This window comes from Alosa sapidissima, chromosome 15 (genome assembly GCF_018492685.1).
Source record: "Alosa sapidissima isolate fAloSap1 chromosome 15, fAloSap1.pri, whole genome shotgun sequence".
Taxonomy (NCBI): domain Eukaryota; kingdom Metazoa; phylum Chordata; class Actinopteri; order Clupeiformes; family Clupeidae; genus Alosa; species Alosa sapidissima.
The window spans coordinates 15,205,976-15,223,055 of NC_055971.1; the positions used below are offsets into that span (position 1 = coordinate 15,205,976).

Here is a 17,080-nt window from a genome sequence, read left to right on the forward strand (position 1 = left end):
AGGGGCGTCACGTGTCCCTCCCCCTTCAGAGAGAGTTGGATTCGGCTCCGGGATTGTAGCTCCCCATACAAACACAGACACGGTGCCTTGTTTTGGTTTTCTACTGGATTTACAAACTGTTCGGATGTTGGGTAAAATCGCCCAGGCTGCATCGGATCCAGATAGTAATGAACTTTCTGGGCTTCAGTGCGAAGATGAAACATCAGATGCAAAGATTTTTCACCATGTGTTTTTGGTAGATTACACTTTTGCATTCGCAGTAACATTCGCAGCGCCGAAGCAAGCTGCTCGCTAGGCTAAATGGGGTCGTACGCTGACTGTGCTTGTTTTGATAGTGCATTTGGAACTCCGGACTGAAGTGAGTTATTATTCCTCGATCCAAGAACCTTTTATATTTATTCAAGAAATTGGGATAAGTGGGTGGAGACTTCAGTTTACGTTTAATAAATTGTGTTGCTGTTGAAAATGTAACATGCTGCTAAAGGATTCGACCAACTTTAACACTGTACCGAGAGTATTGAAGTCCGGTAGCTAGCATTGCTTTTGGTACGACGCTGTTAGCTAGCCAGTTAGCTGGCTAATTTAAGCGTTTGCCTTGGCAAAATTAGCCCACAAGTCCAGGCGGGGTAAAATCGCTTGCAATTTCATCAATGGGGAAAGAAAATTGAATCCCTGTGGTGCTCTCTTTTGAATTCGGCATAAGTGCAACATTAAAAATATCTCAACTTTTTTGATATCGTCTAACTATATAATTTCCCAAAATGGCTAGTCCAACCTCAGAACAGGGTTGTTTTTCGGACGTAAGAAAGGTGGGATATTTAAGGAAGCCTAAAAGCATGCACAAGAGGTTTTTTGTCCTGCGCGTCGGGAGTGCGGCGGGACCTTCTCGCCTGGAGTACTACGAGAATGAAAAGAAATGGAGGCACAAGTCCGGAGCTCCCAAACGTTCCATACAGCTGGAGAGTTGTTTCAACATCAACAAGCGAGCGGATTCCAAAAACAAATTTCTAGTTGCTCTGTACACTAAGGACGAGTACTTTTCTATCGCTGCCGACAGCGAGACCGAGCAGGATGCCTGGTACCAAGCATTGGTAGACCTGCACAACAGAGGTAAAGTCCACGATGCCGCTGCGGGCAACGGAATAGGAGAGGATAATTACAGCGAGGCTTCGCCAGGACCTGCCTTCAAAGAGGTCTGGCAAGTTATTTTGAAACCAAAGGGCCTGGGACAGACGAAGAACCTCATTGGGATTTACAGACTATGCCTGACGAACAAAACTATCAGCTTTGTCAAGCTGAACTCTGATGCTGCCGCCGTTGTTCTGCAGCTGATGAACATCCGGCGGTGCGGCCACTCTGAAAATTTCTTTTTCATCGAGGTCGGGCGCTCCGCAGTGACTGGCCCCGGTGAGTTCTGGATGCAGGTGGACGATTCAGTTGTGGCGCAGAACATGCACGAAACTATCCTGGAGGCCATGAAAGCAATGAGTGAAGAGTTCCGGCCGCGCAGCAAGAGCCAGTCATCCTCCTCTCACTGTTCCAACCCTATCTCTGTGCCTGTACGCCGGCATCATCATAACAACCCTCCACCAAGTCAGGTGGGTCTGGGGCGTCGCTCGCGAGCAGAGAGTGTGACAGCCACATCCCCAGCTGGACCAGGAAAGCACAGTCACTCATTCCGCGTTCGTGCGTCCAGTGATGGGGAGGGGAGCATGTCGCGGCCAGCCTCAGTGGACGGTGGCAGTCCCAGCAGTCCCTGCAGTGGCGGCTTACGCACCCAGTCATACCGTCAACGCGCGGGGGGCTCTGCACGCCTACACCCACCCCTCAATCACAGCCGCTCCATCCCCATGGCAACAAGTTCGCGCTGCTCACCGTCAGCCGTGAGCCCAGTCAGCTTGTCATCCAGCAGCACCAGTGGACATGGCTCCACCTCTGATGGCCTGTTCCCAAGGCGGTCTAGCGCTTCCATCTCGGGGTCACCCAGTGACGGCGGCTTCGTGTCATCGGACGAGTACGGCTCGAGCCCTGGAGACTTCAGGGGAGGCGCGTTCCGTAGCGCCACGCCCGACTCTCTCGGCCACACCCCTCCGGCAAGGGAGGAGGAGTCTCTGGTCTCGGATTATATCTCCATGACCCAGACGCCGCGACGACTGGATGAGCCCGAGCACGAAAAGAGCTTCCGCAAGCGGACACACTCCTCGGGTACTGCGTCACCCCCTGTGACCTGCCACCATCAGAAAACGCCCTCTCAGTCATCGGCAACGTCGCTGGAGGAGTATGCAGTCATGCTGCCCGCCTACCCCTGCATCCGGCCCTCTCCTTCTGCCTCGGCAACGCCCTCTCCCTCATCCTCCTCGTTACCATCGGCAACCTGCCGGCACTCTGCCTTTGTTACCCCACACTCATACCCGGAGGAGGGGCTAGAAGTGGTAAGTGGAGAAGCCTCCACCCAAAAGGATGATGGCTACATGCCCATGTCGCCAGGCGTGGCTCCCTCCTCTGTCATCTCCATGGCGACAGTCACCATGAGCACAGGTATAGTCTCTGGGGGTGACTACATGCCCATGAGCCCCAAGAGCGTGTCGGCGCCGCAGCAGATTGTCAACGCCTCCCCAAGGCACCGTCTCCATGGCAACGGAGAGGTGGACGCCAGTGGCTACATGATGATGTGGCCCAGCAGCAGCTGTTCGCCCGACGGGCCCGGGAGGCTGCTGAGTGCTGGCGTCCCGGCGACAAGCCGCGTGACTGCTCCCGCAGCGCCCCCTTCAGGCGACTACATGAACATGTCCCCCGCCAGTGGCTCAGCCACCAGCACCCCCCCGGACTCCTACTTCAGCACCAGTGCGGGCGGATACTTCTCCCTCCCGCGGTCCTTCAAACATGCCCACCGCAAGCAGGCCGATCACACCTCCTCCTCATCATCTTCGCCACGCCTGTCGCTTGGCGCTGGGCGCCGTGCCTACACCGATTCCTCTTCTTCCTCCACCAGCAGCGATAGCCTGGGCGGTGGCAGCGGTGGTGGAGGTGGCAGTCACGGTAACAGCCAGCATCCGAGCCGGCAGCAGCCGCCTTTGGGCCGCTCCAAGCGCCTGTCGGAGACGGGGGAGAGTCGGCTGGCGCGGCCCACCCGCCTGGCACTGGAGGGCGGACGAGCGAGCACACTCCCCCGCTCGCGCCAGACCCCCTACCAGCCTGAGCCCCGCAGCCCCGGAGAGTATGTTAACATCCAGTTCAACGATCGATGCTTCTCCTCCAGCCTTGCCTCGCTCTTCCCAGCCTCTGAGAGGCCCGCTGAGATCTTCGCCTCCTCTGACCCACCGGCCAAGCTCTTCCCTTCCTCTGATAGGCTAGCTGAGCTGTTTCCAGTCTCTGATAGGCCAGTTAAGCTGTCTGTCCCACCTTCCTCCTCCACTGACTACATGAACATGCAGTTAGGTTCTTCAAATGGGCTGTCAGTCACCGGGGTAACGACCTCTGACCTCCATGACCTGTCTGACTATGCAGTGGTGACCCCTGGCCCAGTTCCACCTGGCTCTGCTGCGCTGCCATGCGACAGTATCTGTCAGCGTGACTACCTGAGCATGCAGGTGTTCTCTGGATCTCCTGTAATGCTCCTAAACCCATCCTCCTTGGCAGACGACCCGACCGCTGGCCCCACCTCCCATTCCATCTCACCCAATGGCAATGAGACGCCAGGTGTGAGCAGCCCTCTGATTGGCCCCCTCTCTGGCCTCAGTGCCTTCACACGTGTATCCTCGGTCACGCCCCCCAGCCGCAGCCAAGGCATCACCAAGGTGATCCGCGCCGACCCCCAGGGCCGGCGGCGTCACAGCTCCGAGACCTTCGCCTCCACTACGACCAAGAGCCCAGTTGGCACAGCGAACGGGACGGCATGCCAGGCCGCAGAGGAAGTTAAGCGCCACAGCTCCGCTTCCTTTGAGAACGTCTGGCTGAAGCCCGGCAGCGAGCCCGTCTCCACGACAACGGCATCCCTGACATCACCTGCTTCCGCCAGCGCAAGAAGATCGGGAGTAGAGACGGGTCCGATGGCAGCCCTCCTGACCCGGAACCAGAACGGGCTGAACTACATCGACTTGGACCTGGCCCATGGGCGTGAGCCTCTGCCAGCCGATTGGAACACGTTCAGCACCAAGGCCGGAGATGCAGGAGTGGGAGGGACATCTGACGATCTGAGCGCCTACGCAAGCATCACTTTCAACTCCCCGCAAGACAGCAGAGAAGGTGAGTCTGTGTGTGTGAGAGAAAGCGAGGGAATGGATGAGTGCAAGTGAGTGATGGAGAGATGTGTGTGTAATTCAGGTATGTGTGAGCTGACAGGTGTCTTAGTAGACATTTTGTGTGAGTGAGATGGTGCGCGCTACTATATCTGTGACACGAGCGACAAGTTTGGAAATGTGTGAAGTGTGTGGGTTTGTTGGTCATTATTGTTCATCGGTATCACTTGATGTTGGGGTCTGCGCAGAAGCTTTGTAGGGTGTGTTTGTGTGTTTTCGGTGGTGTTCCGGTGGTGTCTTGCCAAAAAATTTAAGTTCATGAGAAAATGACCATGTGTGCATACGTGTATGTGTGTGTGTGTATCAGAAAGGCGAAGGAATAAAAACCAGACTACATCAGATGTGGATAAAAACTGTTTGTGTGTGTGTATACGGGTGTGTTGACACATGAATCTCTGTGAGAATTTGTAGAGACTAACAGGATAGTCATTATGTATCCCAACTCTGATAATTATAGGTTCATGTGTGTGCTGACAAACAGATCATGTGTGTGCTGACTGACTGCTGTTTTGTGTGTTTTGTGTGTGTGTGCTGGAATGTCCCTGTGGTGTTATTGTTTACATGAGATGTGCATTCATGTGTCTGGGGTGTGTGTGGGGCTGCGGCTGAGTGTGTGTGTGTGTGTGTGTGTGTGTGTGTGTGTGTGTGTGTGTGTGTGTGTGTGTGTGTGTGTGTGTGTGTGTGAGAAGTGGAGACAAGCAGCCGACTGGGGTTGTTATATCAGATATGGTGTGTGTGTGTGTGTGTGTTACTGCTGATGTTGCACAACTGTGTACGTGTGTTACTGCTGATGTTGCACGTGTGTGTGTGTGTGCTGTTACTGGAATGTGTTTGTGGTATCATTGTTTATGACTCTTGTGTTCAAGCGTTAAATTATGCATGTAATTTATTTGAACCAAAGCACTGCATAGTGGCTATAGCAGTTAATGGAGCCATATCATGCAGTATCCTTTTGAAATAGGACATTGGCACATGTATTAGGTGTTTGCAGGCACTACTCTCATGAAAACAAACAAACTCCAGGAATCTGCAGGTTTCAGTGTTTTATTTCCTAATTGAAATACATGCAGACATTGTCCTATACTTTACTGTCTTCATAACCCTATCACCCCCAGCCTGTCTTTGGGGTGCTATAAAGCTGCCCAGGGCTTCCCCAACAAGGTACCAAACAAGATCAGAATCTCCTCGGTCACCATGCACAGAACTCAAGCACTGTCTTTCTTTCCTCTCTCTCCTACTCATCCATCTCTGTGTCTTTGGGACTAAATAAAGCGACTTTGGACTAAATAAAAACAGCTCTGATGAGTGGGTGGGGGTGGGGGTGGGGGGTTGTTGACCATTCTGGACCGTCCTCAGCTGGTTCTCCATGGAGAACTACAGTGTAGGACCGTCCGTAGCCATTCTCAGGGGAACCCGGAGCCAACGGAACCGAGCCCTGAAAGGCCTCATTGTTCTGGTGTCGGCGGGTTGATCACAGTGCTGCAGTAAATCCTGTGCTGCTTGGAAAAGAGCGAGGGAGGGAGAAGGCACCATTCACAGACTGAGCACACTGTCTTTAATGTGTGTGTGTGTGTGTGTGTGTGTGTGTGTGTGAGAGCGAGCACATGTGTACTTAAAGGAACTCCATAGGGACATGTATGAACGTCATCAGAGAGGCTCACTCCTTAACAAGGTGAATGGTGGGGTTTCTACTGTGTGTGTGTGTGTGTGTGTGTGTGTGTGTGGCCGTTATGTGGAGGTAAGTGCCATGTGGAGAGGCCCTTTCTGCTGCTGCTGCTCTGCATGTTTGTTTTTGTGAGACGAAGGGTAGTGAGGCCCTTTTCCTGCTGTGTGTGTGTGTGTGTGTGACTGTACGCATGCTTGTTAGGGGAAACGTTGAATAATTCAAAGGTGTCTCGGGTCGTTCCGGAAGCATCCTCTTATGTATTGTCCTCTCTTTGTGTGTGTTTGTGATTGTGTTTGCGCGTCCACTTATTTATGTGTACAGATGTCTATGCTTACATGTTTATCTGAGTTAATATGAGCCCCCCTGTGTGTGTGTGTGTGTGTGTGTGTGTGTGTGTGAGGGCCATACAGGGGTAAACTGAGCTGTGTTGCGTAACTCCGGCAGTATGTTTGTTCTTTTTAGGGGACCCCCACACCCCCTAAAAGCACACACTCATACACGCACACACACACACACACACACACACACACACACACACACACACACACACACACACACACACACCTACCCCCAGCGGCCCCCCAACAGGCCCACAGTGTCCCTCAAAACATGTGTGAGCATGTGCCTCTGCACGTATGCTCGAGCAGGGCTCCAGAGTGCGATTAATTTGGTCGCATATGCGACCTAATTTTTCAAAAATGCGACAAAAACAAATCGGAGGTCGCACCGGTGCGACCAGCTATTCGAGAGAGAAAAAAAGTGTCCGCATTGAAACTCTACCTTTGGTTCAATAACATATTTGGCCAATATCGTGGTTTAAACAAATCACAGATAGTGAAGGGCGGGACCTCCCCTCTGATTGGCCGTGGCCCAGTGCCTGTGTGAAAATTTGAAAATGAGAGAGAGAGAGAGAGGTCAGATAAACAGAGTGGATGCAGTTGCATTACAGTGTGGTCACATAGGCCGAGATAAAGGTCCCCTCTCCCCACTGCCTTTCGGCGGCTCGCAACAGCAAACCGATCAGACGAGCCCGAGATGATGATCAAGTTTATCGTTGCCTACGATAGGCCTAGTGAAACTTCCCTTCACCAAGTTCAGTCCGAAATAATTATTTACCACAAATAGTTTGAACGTAAACCCGACGTACAGGAATGCCACTTGCGGCAAATTTATAGGAGTCATTGCAGATGAAAAGACGTCTTAAAATTGCGAACAATGCATACAAGGTCTTCCCGAACGACAGAGATACAGATATCGCCGAAAAGGAGTGCGTCATTGACCGCAGTTACATGCAGGGAGTAACCCGGTTTTCAACAGCAATATTCGTTTTGCACGCGAGTTGTGTAAACTCATTCTGATGGCATCAATCAATTTAATCCTGCATTTCCTGACCATACATAACTGTGGTCATTGTGTACAATGAATTGAATGGACACATTTAGATCGAGCATGGCAAGTCATTGCAATAGCCTATAATAATAGGCCTACCATTTCGTTACTGCAACCATAGTGATGTTCTTATTGAAAATTTAAAAATACTCAAATTAAAAAGTAAATTGCATTGTGGGGCTGTCAAATGATTATTGCAATCATCATTGCAAAATCACACAAAAATCCCCCAGGATACTTGGAACATCTCTTTAAATTGTGCTCAAATACATTTCTATGGAAGATGCTAGCCTGGCGAGCTGGTTTAGCCAAGGCCTAAAGATCATGAAGGATGGTATGTAAGACATTGAGCCATGAGATGTGCAGTTTGAAGCCCTTAAAAGACACTGTTAATTTACTCACTGTTATTTTACTCACTGTTATTTTTATTTAATTCATCTTGAGATGTTTTAAGTTTAAATTTCAGCTCAGTGGAGCACTTAAAGCACCAACACTTAAGTTACTTTTCTTGTAGAATTGTAAATCATAGGACAACCTATATAGGACAGTAATTAAGGAAAAGAAGTGAACCTGCTGCCGTGTTAAATGCGATGTGGTTGAAAATTTGGGTGAACCTAACTTTTGTGCTGGTGCACCTAAGAAAAAAAGTTAGGCGCACCAGTGCAACTAGTGCAAAAAGTTAATCTGGAGCCCTGTCGAGTCATGCTGCGTATGACCCGCTCTTAAAGGTATGATGGAAAAACTCATGACAATCATCTACTTCATGTCCATGGCAGCCTATCCCTTTAGGTACTACCTAGACTAGCTATTTTGGGTGATTTTACTGGGCTTTGAAATGCTTTTTTTTTTTATTGAGACACAGCCAGTGAGCAATGGACTAATATGATTCAGAATTCAGCTCAGACAGCCAAGTTGTCCATACAGTAGTCTCATGCACAACACAATAGATGAACATATCCATACACACAGACACACCCCCACACTCATAACACTGCTTATTTTTCTGAAATAGTTGTCCAGAGAATGTGCGGGGGAACATGCAAGAGCAGGCCCATCTTGTCTGTGTACGTGTGTGTGTGTGTGAGCGTGCGTGCGGCAGGCGTGCCTGCGAGTTTAGCCCCAAGGTGTGTATAAACTCTTGTCAGTGTGTAATTATAAATGTTTGAATGGTTTATGAAGCTACACACACACACACACACACACACACACACTTAAGGCACAGTCTTCTCAATATCCACGTCGTAGGCTACAGCAGTTTGCATTTATGGGAGGAGATGGGATTTTTGCTGCACTGAGCACTTTGTTATAGGGCTGTCACTTTATGTTCGAAATTCGATTGCACAATGGATTGGACCAAACACAAGTTTCGAAAACTAAAATAGGGATTTTAACCAAATATGTACACTATTAATTTTAAACGAATTAAACAAATAAAAAGGATAGATGTAACAAAATTCACAAACAAGAATATAAAGAATATAAAATAATTCCGAAGTGCAGTAGCCTAAGCATTGCGAAAGCTAAAAAGAAAATTCCCACCAATTTTACGCACCGATTTTACGCACTGATGTTTCAATCAGCTGCTGTGCTGCTCGTGTTTTGCCAAAAAATGGAGGACAACGCGATCAACCTGTGCGAAATGAGAGAGACTAGTGATGGGCCCTAATAACTTGAGTTCGATGTGGAAGTAGGCCTACTTCGGATTTTTGGTATATCAAACTATGGAGAAGAACAAAGCGGTAGGCTATGCAAACTGTGCAATCAAGTTCTATGTAGGCGAAATTTGTTTGACATTTCTAATCGTAAACACAGACACAGCTACGTTGAAGCCTGCAGCAGTACTGCAGGCACGAAACTTCACGCCAATAAATCACCAGAAATATTGCTGGCTTGCGTCTACAAGCGCCCTCTTTACGTTTGTCCTAATGCCTGTTAGTTGTTTGTTAATTGGCCTATATTTGTCGTTGAAAATGGAAACGTCTTTAGACATAAAAAATCGATTTTACAATCGATTCAATGAACACTTATGTCTCTCAAATCGAACAGGATTGGAAGTGACAGCCCTACTTTGTTACTTGGGCTACTGGCTGTGCGTATGTATGCAGTCACTTGCACGCAGAAGCCATGAGCTGAAGGGACGTAAGCCCTCCTGCTTGTTTTGTAGGTGTGCTGCTGGAGCAGTATTTCCATTGCTGCAGGTATGAGATCTATCTGGCCTGATGTCTTTGGGTAGCATTGGCACATGTGATCCATACTGACTTCAGTTCTTCCACTGCACTGTGCACACAGCATGGTGGTCAGACACAATGTATGTCTCAAAGCTGGGTGCTCACCTGGCTTGTGTGTGTGTGTGTGTGGACGGACGCGTGCGTACTTGCATGTGTGTGTGATCGGTCCCCCATTCTTTATTTATATGTATATGTTTGAGACTGTATGCCAGTGCATACACTCATTGCGCCACCAGACTAGAGATTTTAATGTATGCCACTAGGAGTGTGTGTGTGTGTGTGTGTGTGTGTGTGTGTGTGTATACATGTGGGAATGTGTTTGTGTGTCTGGTTGCGTGTGAATGAGATGGTTTGTGGCGCCACGGCCCTTTCTCCGTGTATTATTGGTGGCCCATGGCTCAAGGCCCGCCCCTGCTGGGCTCCCTGTGCGGTCGCCATGGCTGCCAGTCTGTCTCCATGGCGACGCTGATTGCCATGGCACTGTTGTAGCGTGTCACAGCGGATTAGGAGGCCACAGGCTGAGGCGCCAGGGGGGTGACCGGCTACTCCGCCATCATTGGTCAGCTGCAGGGAGGGGCGGGGTGAGTGGGTTTGTTTGGAGGTGGACAGTGCCCCCCTTCATCCTAGCCCACCATATTGGCCATTTTGGGGTCACGCTCTTTGTTGGTGCAGTTCACATAAACACACACAAACATGCACATACTCACATGCAGACATGCGTAACGTGATGGACTGTCTCAGGCCTTCTTCATATGAATCCATCTCTGTTACCTTATTTGAAAAACTTTCTCTCTCTGTCTGTCTGTCTCCCTTTCTATTCTCTTTTCTTTTGTTCTGATTTTCTTTCTTTCCTTCCCTCTTTGTTGGGCAGAACTTCCATTCATTTCTTGTATTCATTTATCCCAGATGGACAGACAGTTGGGGTTAGAATATGAGTCTTTGAGGTAACCGAAGAGAAAGAAACTGGGAAATGTTTTGCAGGTGAATACCCTGGCCCTGATTTTGTGTGTGTGTGTGTGTGTGTGAAAGCTGTGTTGAGTGGAGTGTGTTTGTGTTTGTTTAGTGTACAGTAAGGTAATGTATTTGTAAATGAAAGGGGTGGTGGGTGTGTTGTGTACACATCTTAATGTGTTAATGATGTCTGTGTGTGCACATGAAAGGGAGAGGGAGAGCATCAGGAACTCGCACAGGTCTCTGATGGCCTGCTGGAATGTGTGTACACTGCTAAATGGGACTCTGTGTGTGTGTGTTTGGGCTCCAGGGCTGGACTGCAGTGGAATGTAACGGCAACCTTTGTGCCTGTTTTACTGAAAGCTTGTTAAAGAGAGCCTGCTCTGAGAGAGACAGAGGGAGGGAGGGAGGGAGGAGTGAAAGAGAGATGGAGAGAGGGAGGGGAGATGGGGGGGGGGGGGGGGGGGGGGGGGGCAGAGTAATGCTAATCATTCATCTAGCCATGTTGTACTTTTACTGTCCTTATAATGGTGTGTGTGTGTGGTGTGGCCCTCTTGCGTAAAGTATGGCATGTTTTACATGTGTTTTGGTTGCTGAAGTGATTTCTTGAAGTCTCTTTGGTTTAGCCGAGAGCTGCCTGGCCTCAGGGACACACGGGAATCCTCTCCCCTCAGGGTGACCAGACACGTCTGTGGAACATCCACGACCAGTTTCAATCACTGACCCCACCGGCAGTCAACATAGATGGTCGGATTCTCCTTGATTAGAAATACCACAGTCTTTTAAAACGGCCCATTGATTCCACACACTAGCACAGCTTTAGTCAAATTCTCAACGGCTGTCGTCAGACGGAGCACTGTGGAGCACGCCAGGCCCTAACCAGGTTTATCCGTCGTATTAGGATCAGTGACTCCACAGACACCCAGTGTAAGAGCTGACTCTGGATCTGATGTGCTCCTGATCTACGCCCACGCCATCGGAGCCAGAAACTGCTCCAAGGTCAGCTGATGTCTGCAGCCATTCTCATCATACCTGTGGGTGTGTGTAATGGAAGATAAATGTGTTCATATGAAGAGTTAATTGTTGCAACATTGTTGTTGTTTTTATTGTCAATCCCGGGTCATTTCTATCAAACTGCAGTGGACCTGAAACTTTCATATGGATGTGTTTGCTTGCACGAGAGACTATACTTCTGGTAAGCAGTGCTATAGAGTATATTGTGGGAATCACTGTAATGGCGGCTACTGTACAGATAGTAATCCAATGAGGTAGGCATGACTTACATCAAATAGAACTAGGCCTCTTTTTTCCATTACTGACAGGTTCAACATGTAATCACAAATGTTGACCAACATGGAAAGGATCTCTATGGATATATAACTATGTCTGTTATACCCAGTGGGGGTAAAGCAACTTAATACAAGCGTTTGTATGGGTAGTAGTAAGTTACAGCTTCGTAGCATTAGTAGGCAAACTCAATGTTACACAGCCCACAGAAAAGAAGCCAGTCTACAGCATTTAATGGTCTTTCATTTAAGTAACACTCGGTTGCCTTGTAAATATCGTCGTTGTGAAGAAGCTCATATTTGCTTATATCACGGTCCATTTGTTTTCTTGTCTCCTCTTGTCTTGACGCTAACTACTTTGTCATTAGTAATCGCTGTATCTTCCTTTAGCGTATCGGTAAAATGGCTGTTGCTACCCAAACGTGACGTTGTCGCCCGAACTCTATAGTGGAGCCAGTCCACTTTATGCCTCACTGATGGTACTCGACAACTGGTAAAAGCATTTGCTGTCACTCAATGGCATGTATTCAAATAACAGTGTCGGCGACTGCTGTTGTGACATGACAGGTTGATGGGCATTTTAGGGTGTGTGTGTGTGTGTGCGTGTGTGTGTGTGTTAGTGTGTGTTAGTTAGTCTGGGATATAGTGATTAGATGTTTGTATCCTCTGTTCTCAGCGGTTTGGATACTTGCTACAGTGAATGAAAATCACTGTTCACACACGCACACACAGAGAGAGAGAGTGGGAGCATGGGGTATTTATTAGAAAAGTGTGACTGCTGGAATGACCATCTGACAGGCTATCTATAGATCTTAATGTGACCAATAGATTTGATGCCTTACATGATTTCCTGTGTGTTGGGTTGAGAGGGTGTCATCTTATTATAAGGTGTGTGAGTGTAATTCAACAAATGTGTTTATTGTTTTTGTTGTTTGTGTGTGTGTGTTCATGTTTTATATTTGATTTTTTGGCGTACATACATCTCCTCTGCCGTGTGTTTGTTTAGGCCGTGTTTGTGTTCTGTTTGTGTGTGTGTGTGTGTGTTTGTGTGTGTGTGTGGTTAGGCCTGCTGGCTCTCGCCCTGGGATGAGATCTCCTCAGCCCAGTTGGACCCTACAACCCTGTGTCCTCAAATCACCCCTCTCGCTCGCTTCCTCTCACTCACTCACTCAATCTCTCTCTCTCTCCTCTCTCTCCTCTCTCTCTCTCTTAATCTCTCTCTCTCTCACAAGCACACACAAAAACACACTCTCTCTCTGCCTGCAGTTGACCGATCAGCCAGCATAGCGATGTCAGGCCAGTAAGAACATTAGCCAGGAAGAAAGGAGAGAAAAATTAGTATGTAGCAGTTTTCACTCTGCTATTGTGTGTGTGTGTGTGTGTGTTTGTGTTTGTGTTTACCATACGCGAGTTCAGTGGGTCTATTCTGGCATCTGGTTTCGGAAGTCTGATGTGGCCTGGTGGTGTTGTTGGAGAACTGGTTTAGTCCTCAGCACGCTTGACTCATGTTGACTCATTGTCGTTATTGACCTCATGTGGTCGTGAGTCGGCTCTGGAGGAGTCTTTTAATCAGGCCTGTGCCTAAGATTGGCAGCCTGGGAGAACCTTCAGTCATCAGGGTCCACTGCGCTGGAGGTACCACAGATGGTGGTCTGGTGTTTGCTATAGTCTACAGAGTGTAGTCTCCATCAGAGGAAAGAAAGTATAGAATGGAGCAAGAGAGAGACAGAGAGAGAGAGAGAAATGTTTTACATGATTATTTTTATCTCTCTCCATCTCTGTCTGTCTTGCTGTCGTTGTCTCTTTCTTTCTCTCTCTCTCTCTCTCTGTCTGTCTGTCTGTCTGTCTGTCTGTCTGTCTGTCTGTCTCTCTCTGTCTCTCTCTCTCTCTCTCTCTCTCTCTCTCTCTCTCTCTCTCTCTCTCTCTCTCTCTCTCTCTCTCTGTCTCTCTGGAGAGATGAGGAGTGGAAGCCACAACAAACTAGGTTGGAGTTATTAGAAGTGCTGTGTGTGTGTGTGTGTGCGCGTGTGTTGGTGAGATACATCGCTCTCTGGACAACACATGTCTGGATCTCTGCATTTGACTCTGTGGCCTGAAGCCAGCAGGCTCACAACATCATTTCCACAAGTGCTTATGTCCTTATTCCTGTGTGTGTGTGTGTGTGTGAGTGTGTGTGAGGTCACAGCAGTGGAAAGTTTTTCTCTCAAGTGCGTCCGCTCAGGCATGCCTGTGCCTGGAGCGCGTACTGTGTGTGCGTTCATCTCTCTCTCTCTCTCTCTCTCTCTCTCTCTCTCTCTCTCTCTCTCTCTCTCTCTCTCTCTCTCTCTCTCTCTCTCTCTGCCCTTTTTTCTTTTGTATTGTCCCTTTTATCAAGTGTGTGATTCTGCCATTGTTCTGTGTAGGGGTGTGTTTGAGAAAGACAGATGAAGGCACAGGCTCTAAGCCAGCAGAAGAGGCCTTTTAACGTTGTCTAATGCTTGCTGTTTGCAGTCATGGACCGCACAAAAGTCTTGTTGCCCCTACTTCAGCACACCTACAATACATCCAGGTCCCAGCAGGTTTTTGCACACTGTGTGTGTGTGTGGTGTAGAGGACCTCTGGGGTCTTCTCTGCTTCATCTTCATATCTCAATGGCCTTGTTGGGTGTGGGAGAAGGGAAGACTGTGGACAAGGAAACGTCAAGTTAGTCTGTGTGTGTGTGGGGGGGGGGGGGGGGGTGCGAGAACCCAAGAGAGGAGGGGTGCGTTTGTGTGTGTGTGTGTGTCTGAACTTGCTGAAGTAGGCAGAACATCTGGTGCATGTGTGTGTTTGTGTGTGTGGGAGAGGAGTGTTTCCCTCAGTAAATGGAATGGTATTTGGCACTGGCTGCCGCTCCCACATCAGAGGAGTGGTGATACAGGTCCTTTGTTCTCTCAGGACCCCAAAAAATAAAGAGCTGCCCTGGTGATCTCCTGTCAGAAAACGGGGGGATTGTTGGAGCGAGCAAAGAAAACGTGGCATCAGCGTCATCTGTTAAACCCTTTTAACATCTGTGTGTGCTTCTCTCTCTAATTGTGCGAGTGTGTATGCGTGTTTGGATTTTTGTTATGCCTCTGGCTACAGCGTTTTTAAGAAGCATTTGTGGAAATGCCAGAGGAATTTCTCATTGTCATGGGAGATAGGACTGTGGTTAGTCGTGTGGAAAGGTGTGTGTGTGTGTGTGTGTGAGAAAAGCCCGGTCACCTTTGTGTGTGTGTGTGTGTGTGTGTGTGTGTGTGTGTGTGTGTGTCCAAACTCAACAGGTAGTTCAAACAAACTCCAATAAGTGTAATGTTCTCTTTCTCAGAGACTGTCCTTGCAGTCTTTCATAAAGAGCTTTAGATGTAAGATAGGGGCCTGTATGACTCATAGATAATAAATGCCACTAATTACTCATTCATTTATGTGCACTTTGTGGTAAATATTTGCCGGGTGAAACCCACATGAGCAATCAGTGACTAAGCAGACTGAATGACTAGACTTCAGAACTAAAGGCTTGATCAAAGTAGTGTTTTTGTCTAGAAATGGTCTACCTTCACCAGGTATTGCAGCGCCACCATAAGGAATGTAATTTCAACACTGGCACTGTTCAGAAATGTGGTGTGTGTGTGTGTGTGTGTGAGGAGCTACTCTGAGCTCATGAGCAGAACCCACTGGGATATGAGGCAGGAGGAGAAGGTTGAATTCAAGCACAGAGATTGTGTGAGGGGAAACTGTGTTTAAGTGACATTAAATAGGAGGACTATTGACCTATTAAGGGTAATTGCAGTCACCCCTCTACATACTCAGAGATACACGCGCTCACTCTCACACACTCCGACCCCTCTGAAATTTCGATCCGAATATGACCCAGCCTCTGACGTCGATCGGAGGGAATCTCACACACATCTGTGTGTGACAGTAACTCTATCGTGTGGTGTGTGTGTGTGGTGGGTGGGGGGGGTACATGCTAAAAGTGTTCCCCTCACTCCTGTTTCCTTGGCACTGGCTGTGTGCATGCCACTGGTCGTGTGTGAGTGTGACGTTAACTCATTCAGTGGACAGAGGAGTGAGTAACATCGCTCCCACCACTCCCTTATTATGGGGCTTCATGCCAGCCTTTGGCTTAAGCACAGGTCACTGTGTATGGGTGTGTGGATGTCCAGCTGTGAAATAATGTAACATGTTAAACACACTTGAACACACACAAACCTGCCATTACTTGGGTCCAAGTTTAGATGAATGTATGCACTACATGTATTATGGTAAAATCAGAGTGTCTGTGTGTGTGTGTGTGGTGTGTGTGTGTGTGTCAGGGGTGGGGGGCAGGAATACCACACATGTTAAACTGAAATGACAGATTTTATCTTTTCACTCCTTCTCTTTTCTCTCTCACTCTCTCTCTCCCCCTGTGTCATTACCTCTCTCTTTGTGTGTGTGTGTGTGTGTGTGTGTGTGTGTGTTTATACACAGACTGGTGGCTTATAATTTCATACTCTGCCATTTACTATAATGCTCTGGTTTTGTAAGTAAAGAGGAGCCAGACCTAAAAATTTCTCATCTATAAAAGATGTTGACGTGCTTCGGACCGCCAGCCTCTTTTTCATCTGCCTGAGAGATGTCTCACACACACACACACACCACACACACACACACCACACACAGTTGCACCCACTGCCTTTTCTGTGACAGTATATTTAGCTGAGTTTCACTGAGTGGGAGTAAGTTGGAGAGATGGTGCAGACACTGTGTGTGTGTGTGTGTGTGTGTGTTTCCCTCTGGCCGAAAGACTCGTCGGTCTCCCAGCTGTGTGCTGAGGCCTGTGCTTTGGCCCTTTCCCTTTTCCCCCCCCCTCCTCCCTTACAGCTGCATGCTAAAGCTCTCTCTCTCTCTCTCTCTCTCTCTCTCTCTCTCTCTCTCTCTCCTCTCTCTCTCTCTCTCTCTCTTCTCTGTGCTCTGTATCTCTCTCTCTCTCTCTCTCTCTCCTCTCTCTCTCTCTCTCTCTCTCTCTCTCTCTCTCTCTCTGTGGCTCTGTCTATCTCTCTCTCTCTCTCTCTCTCTCTCTCTCTCTCTCTCTCTCTCTCTCTCTCTCTGTGCTCTCTCTCTCTCATCTCTCTCTCTCTCTCTCTCTCTCTCTCTATGCTCTCTCTCTCTCTCTCTCTATGCTCTCTCTCTCTCTCTCTCTGTGCTCTCTCTCTCTCTCTCTCTCTTCTCTCTCTCTCTCTCTCTCTCTCTCTCTCTCTCTCTCTCTGTGCTCTGTCTATC

At 48.6% G+C, this 17,080-nt stretch overlaps 1 protein-coding gene across 1 annotated transcript in view; it reads left to right on the forward strand.

Moving 5' to 3' along the window:
- Window positions 1–17,080, forward strand: part of irs1 (insulin receptor substrate 1) — a 24,484-nt gene continuing 7,404 nt past the window's right edge. Inside the window, exon 1 of the mRNA XM_042064321.1 lies at window positions 1–4,245. Within this exon, the coding sequence (XP_041920255.1) occupies window positions 762–4,245 (3,484 nt within the window). The 5' untranslated portion in view covers window positions 1–761. The remainder of the gene's footprint in view (window positions 4,246–17,080) is intronic.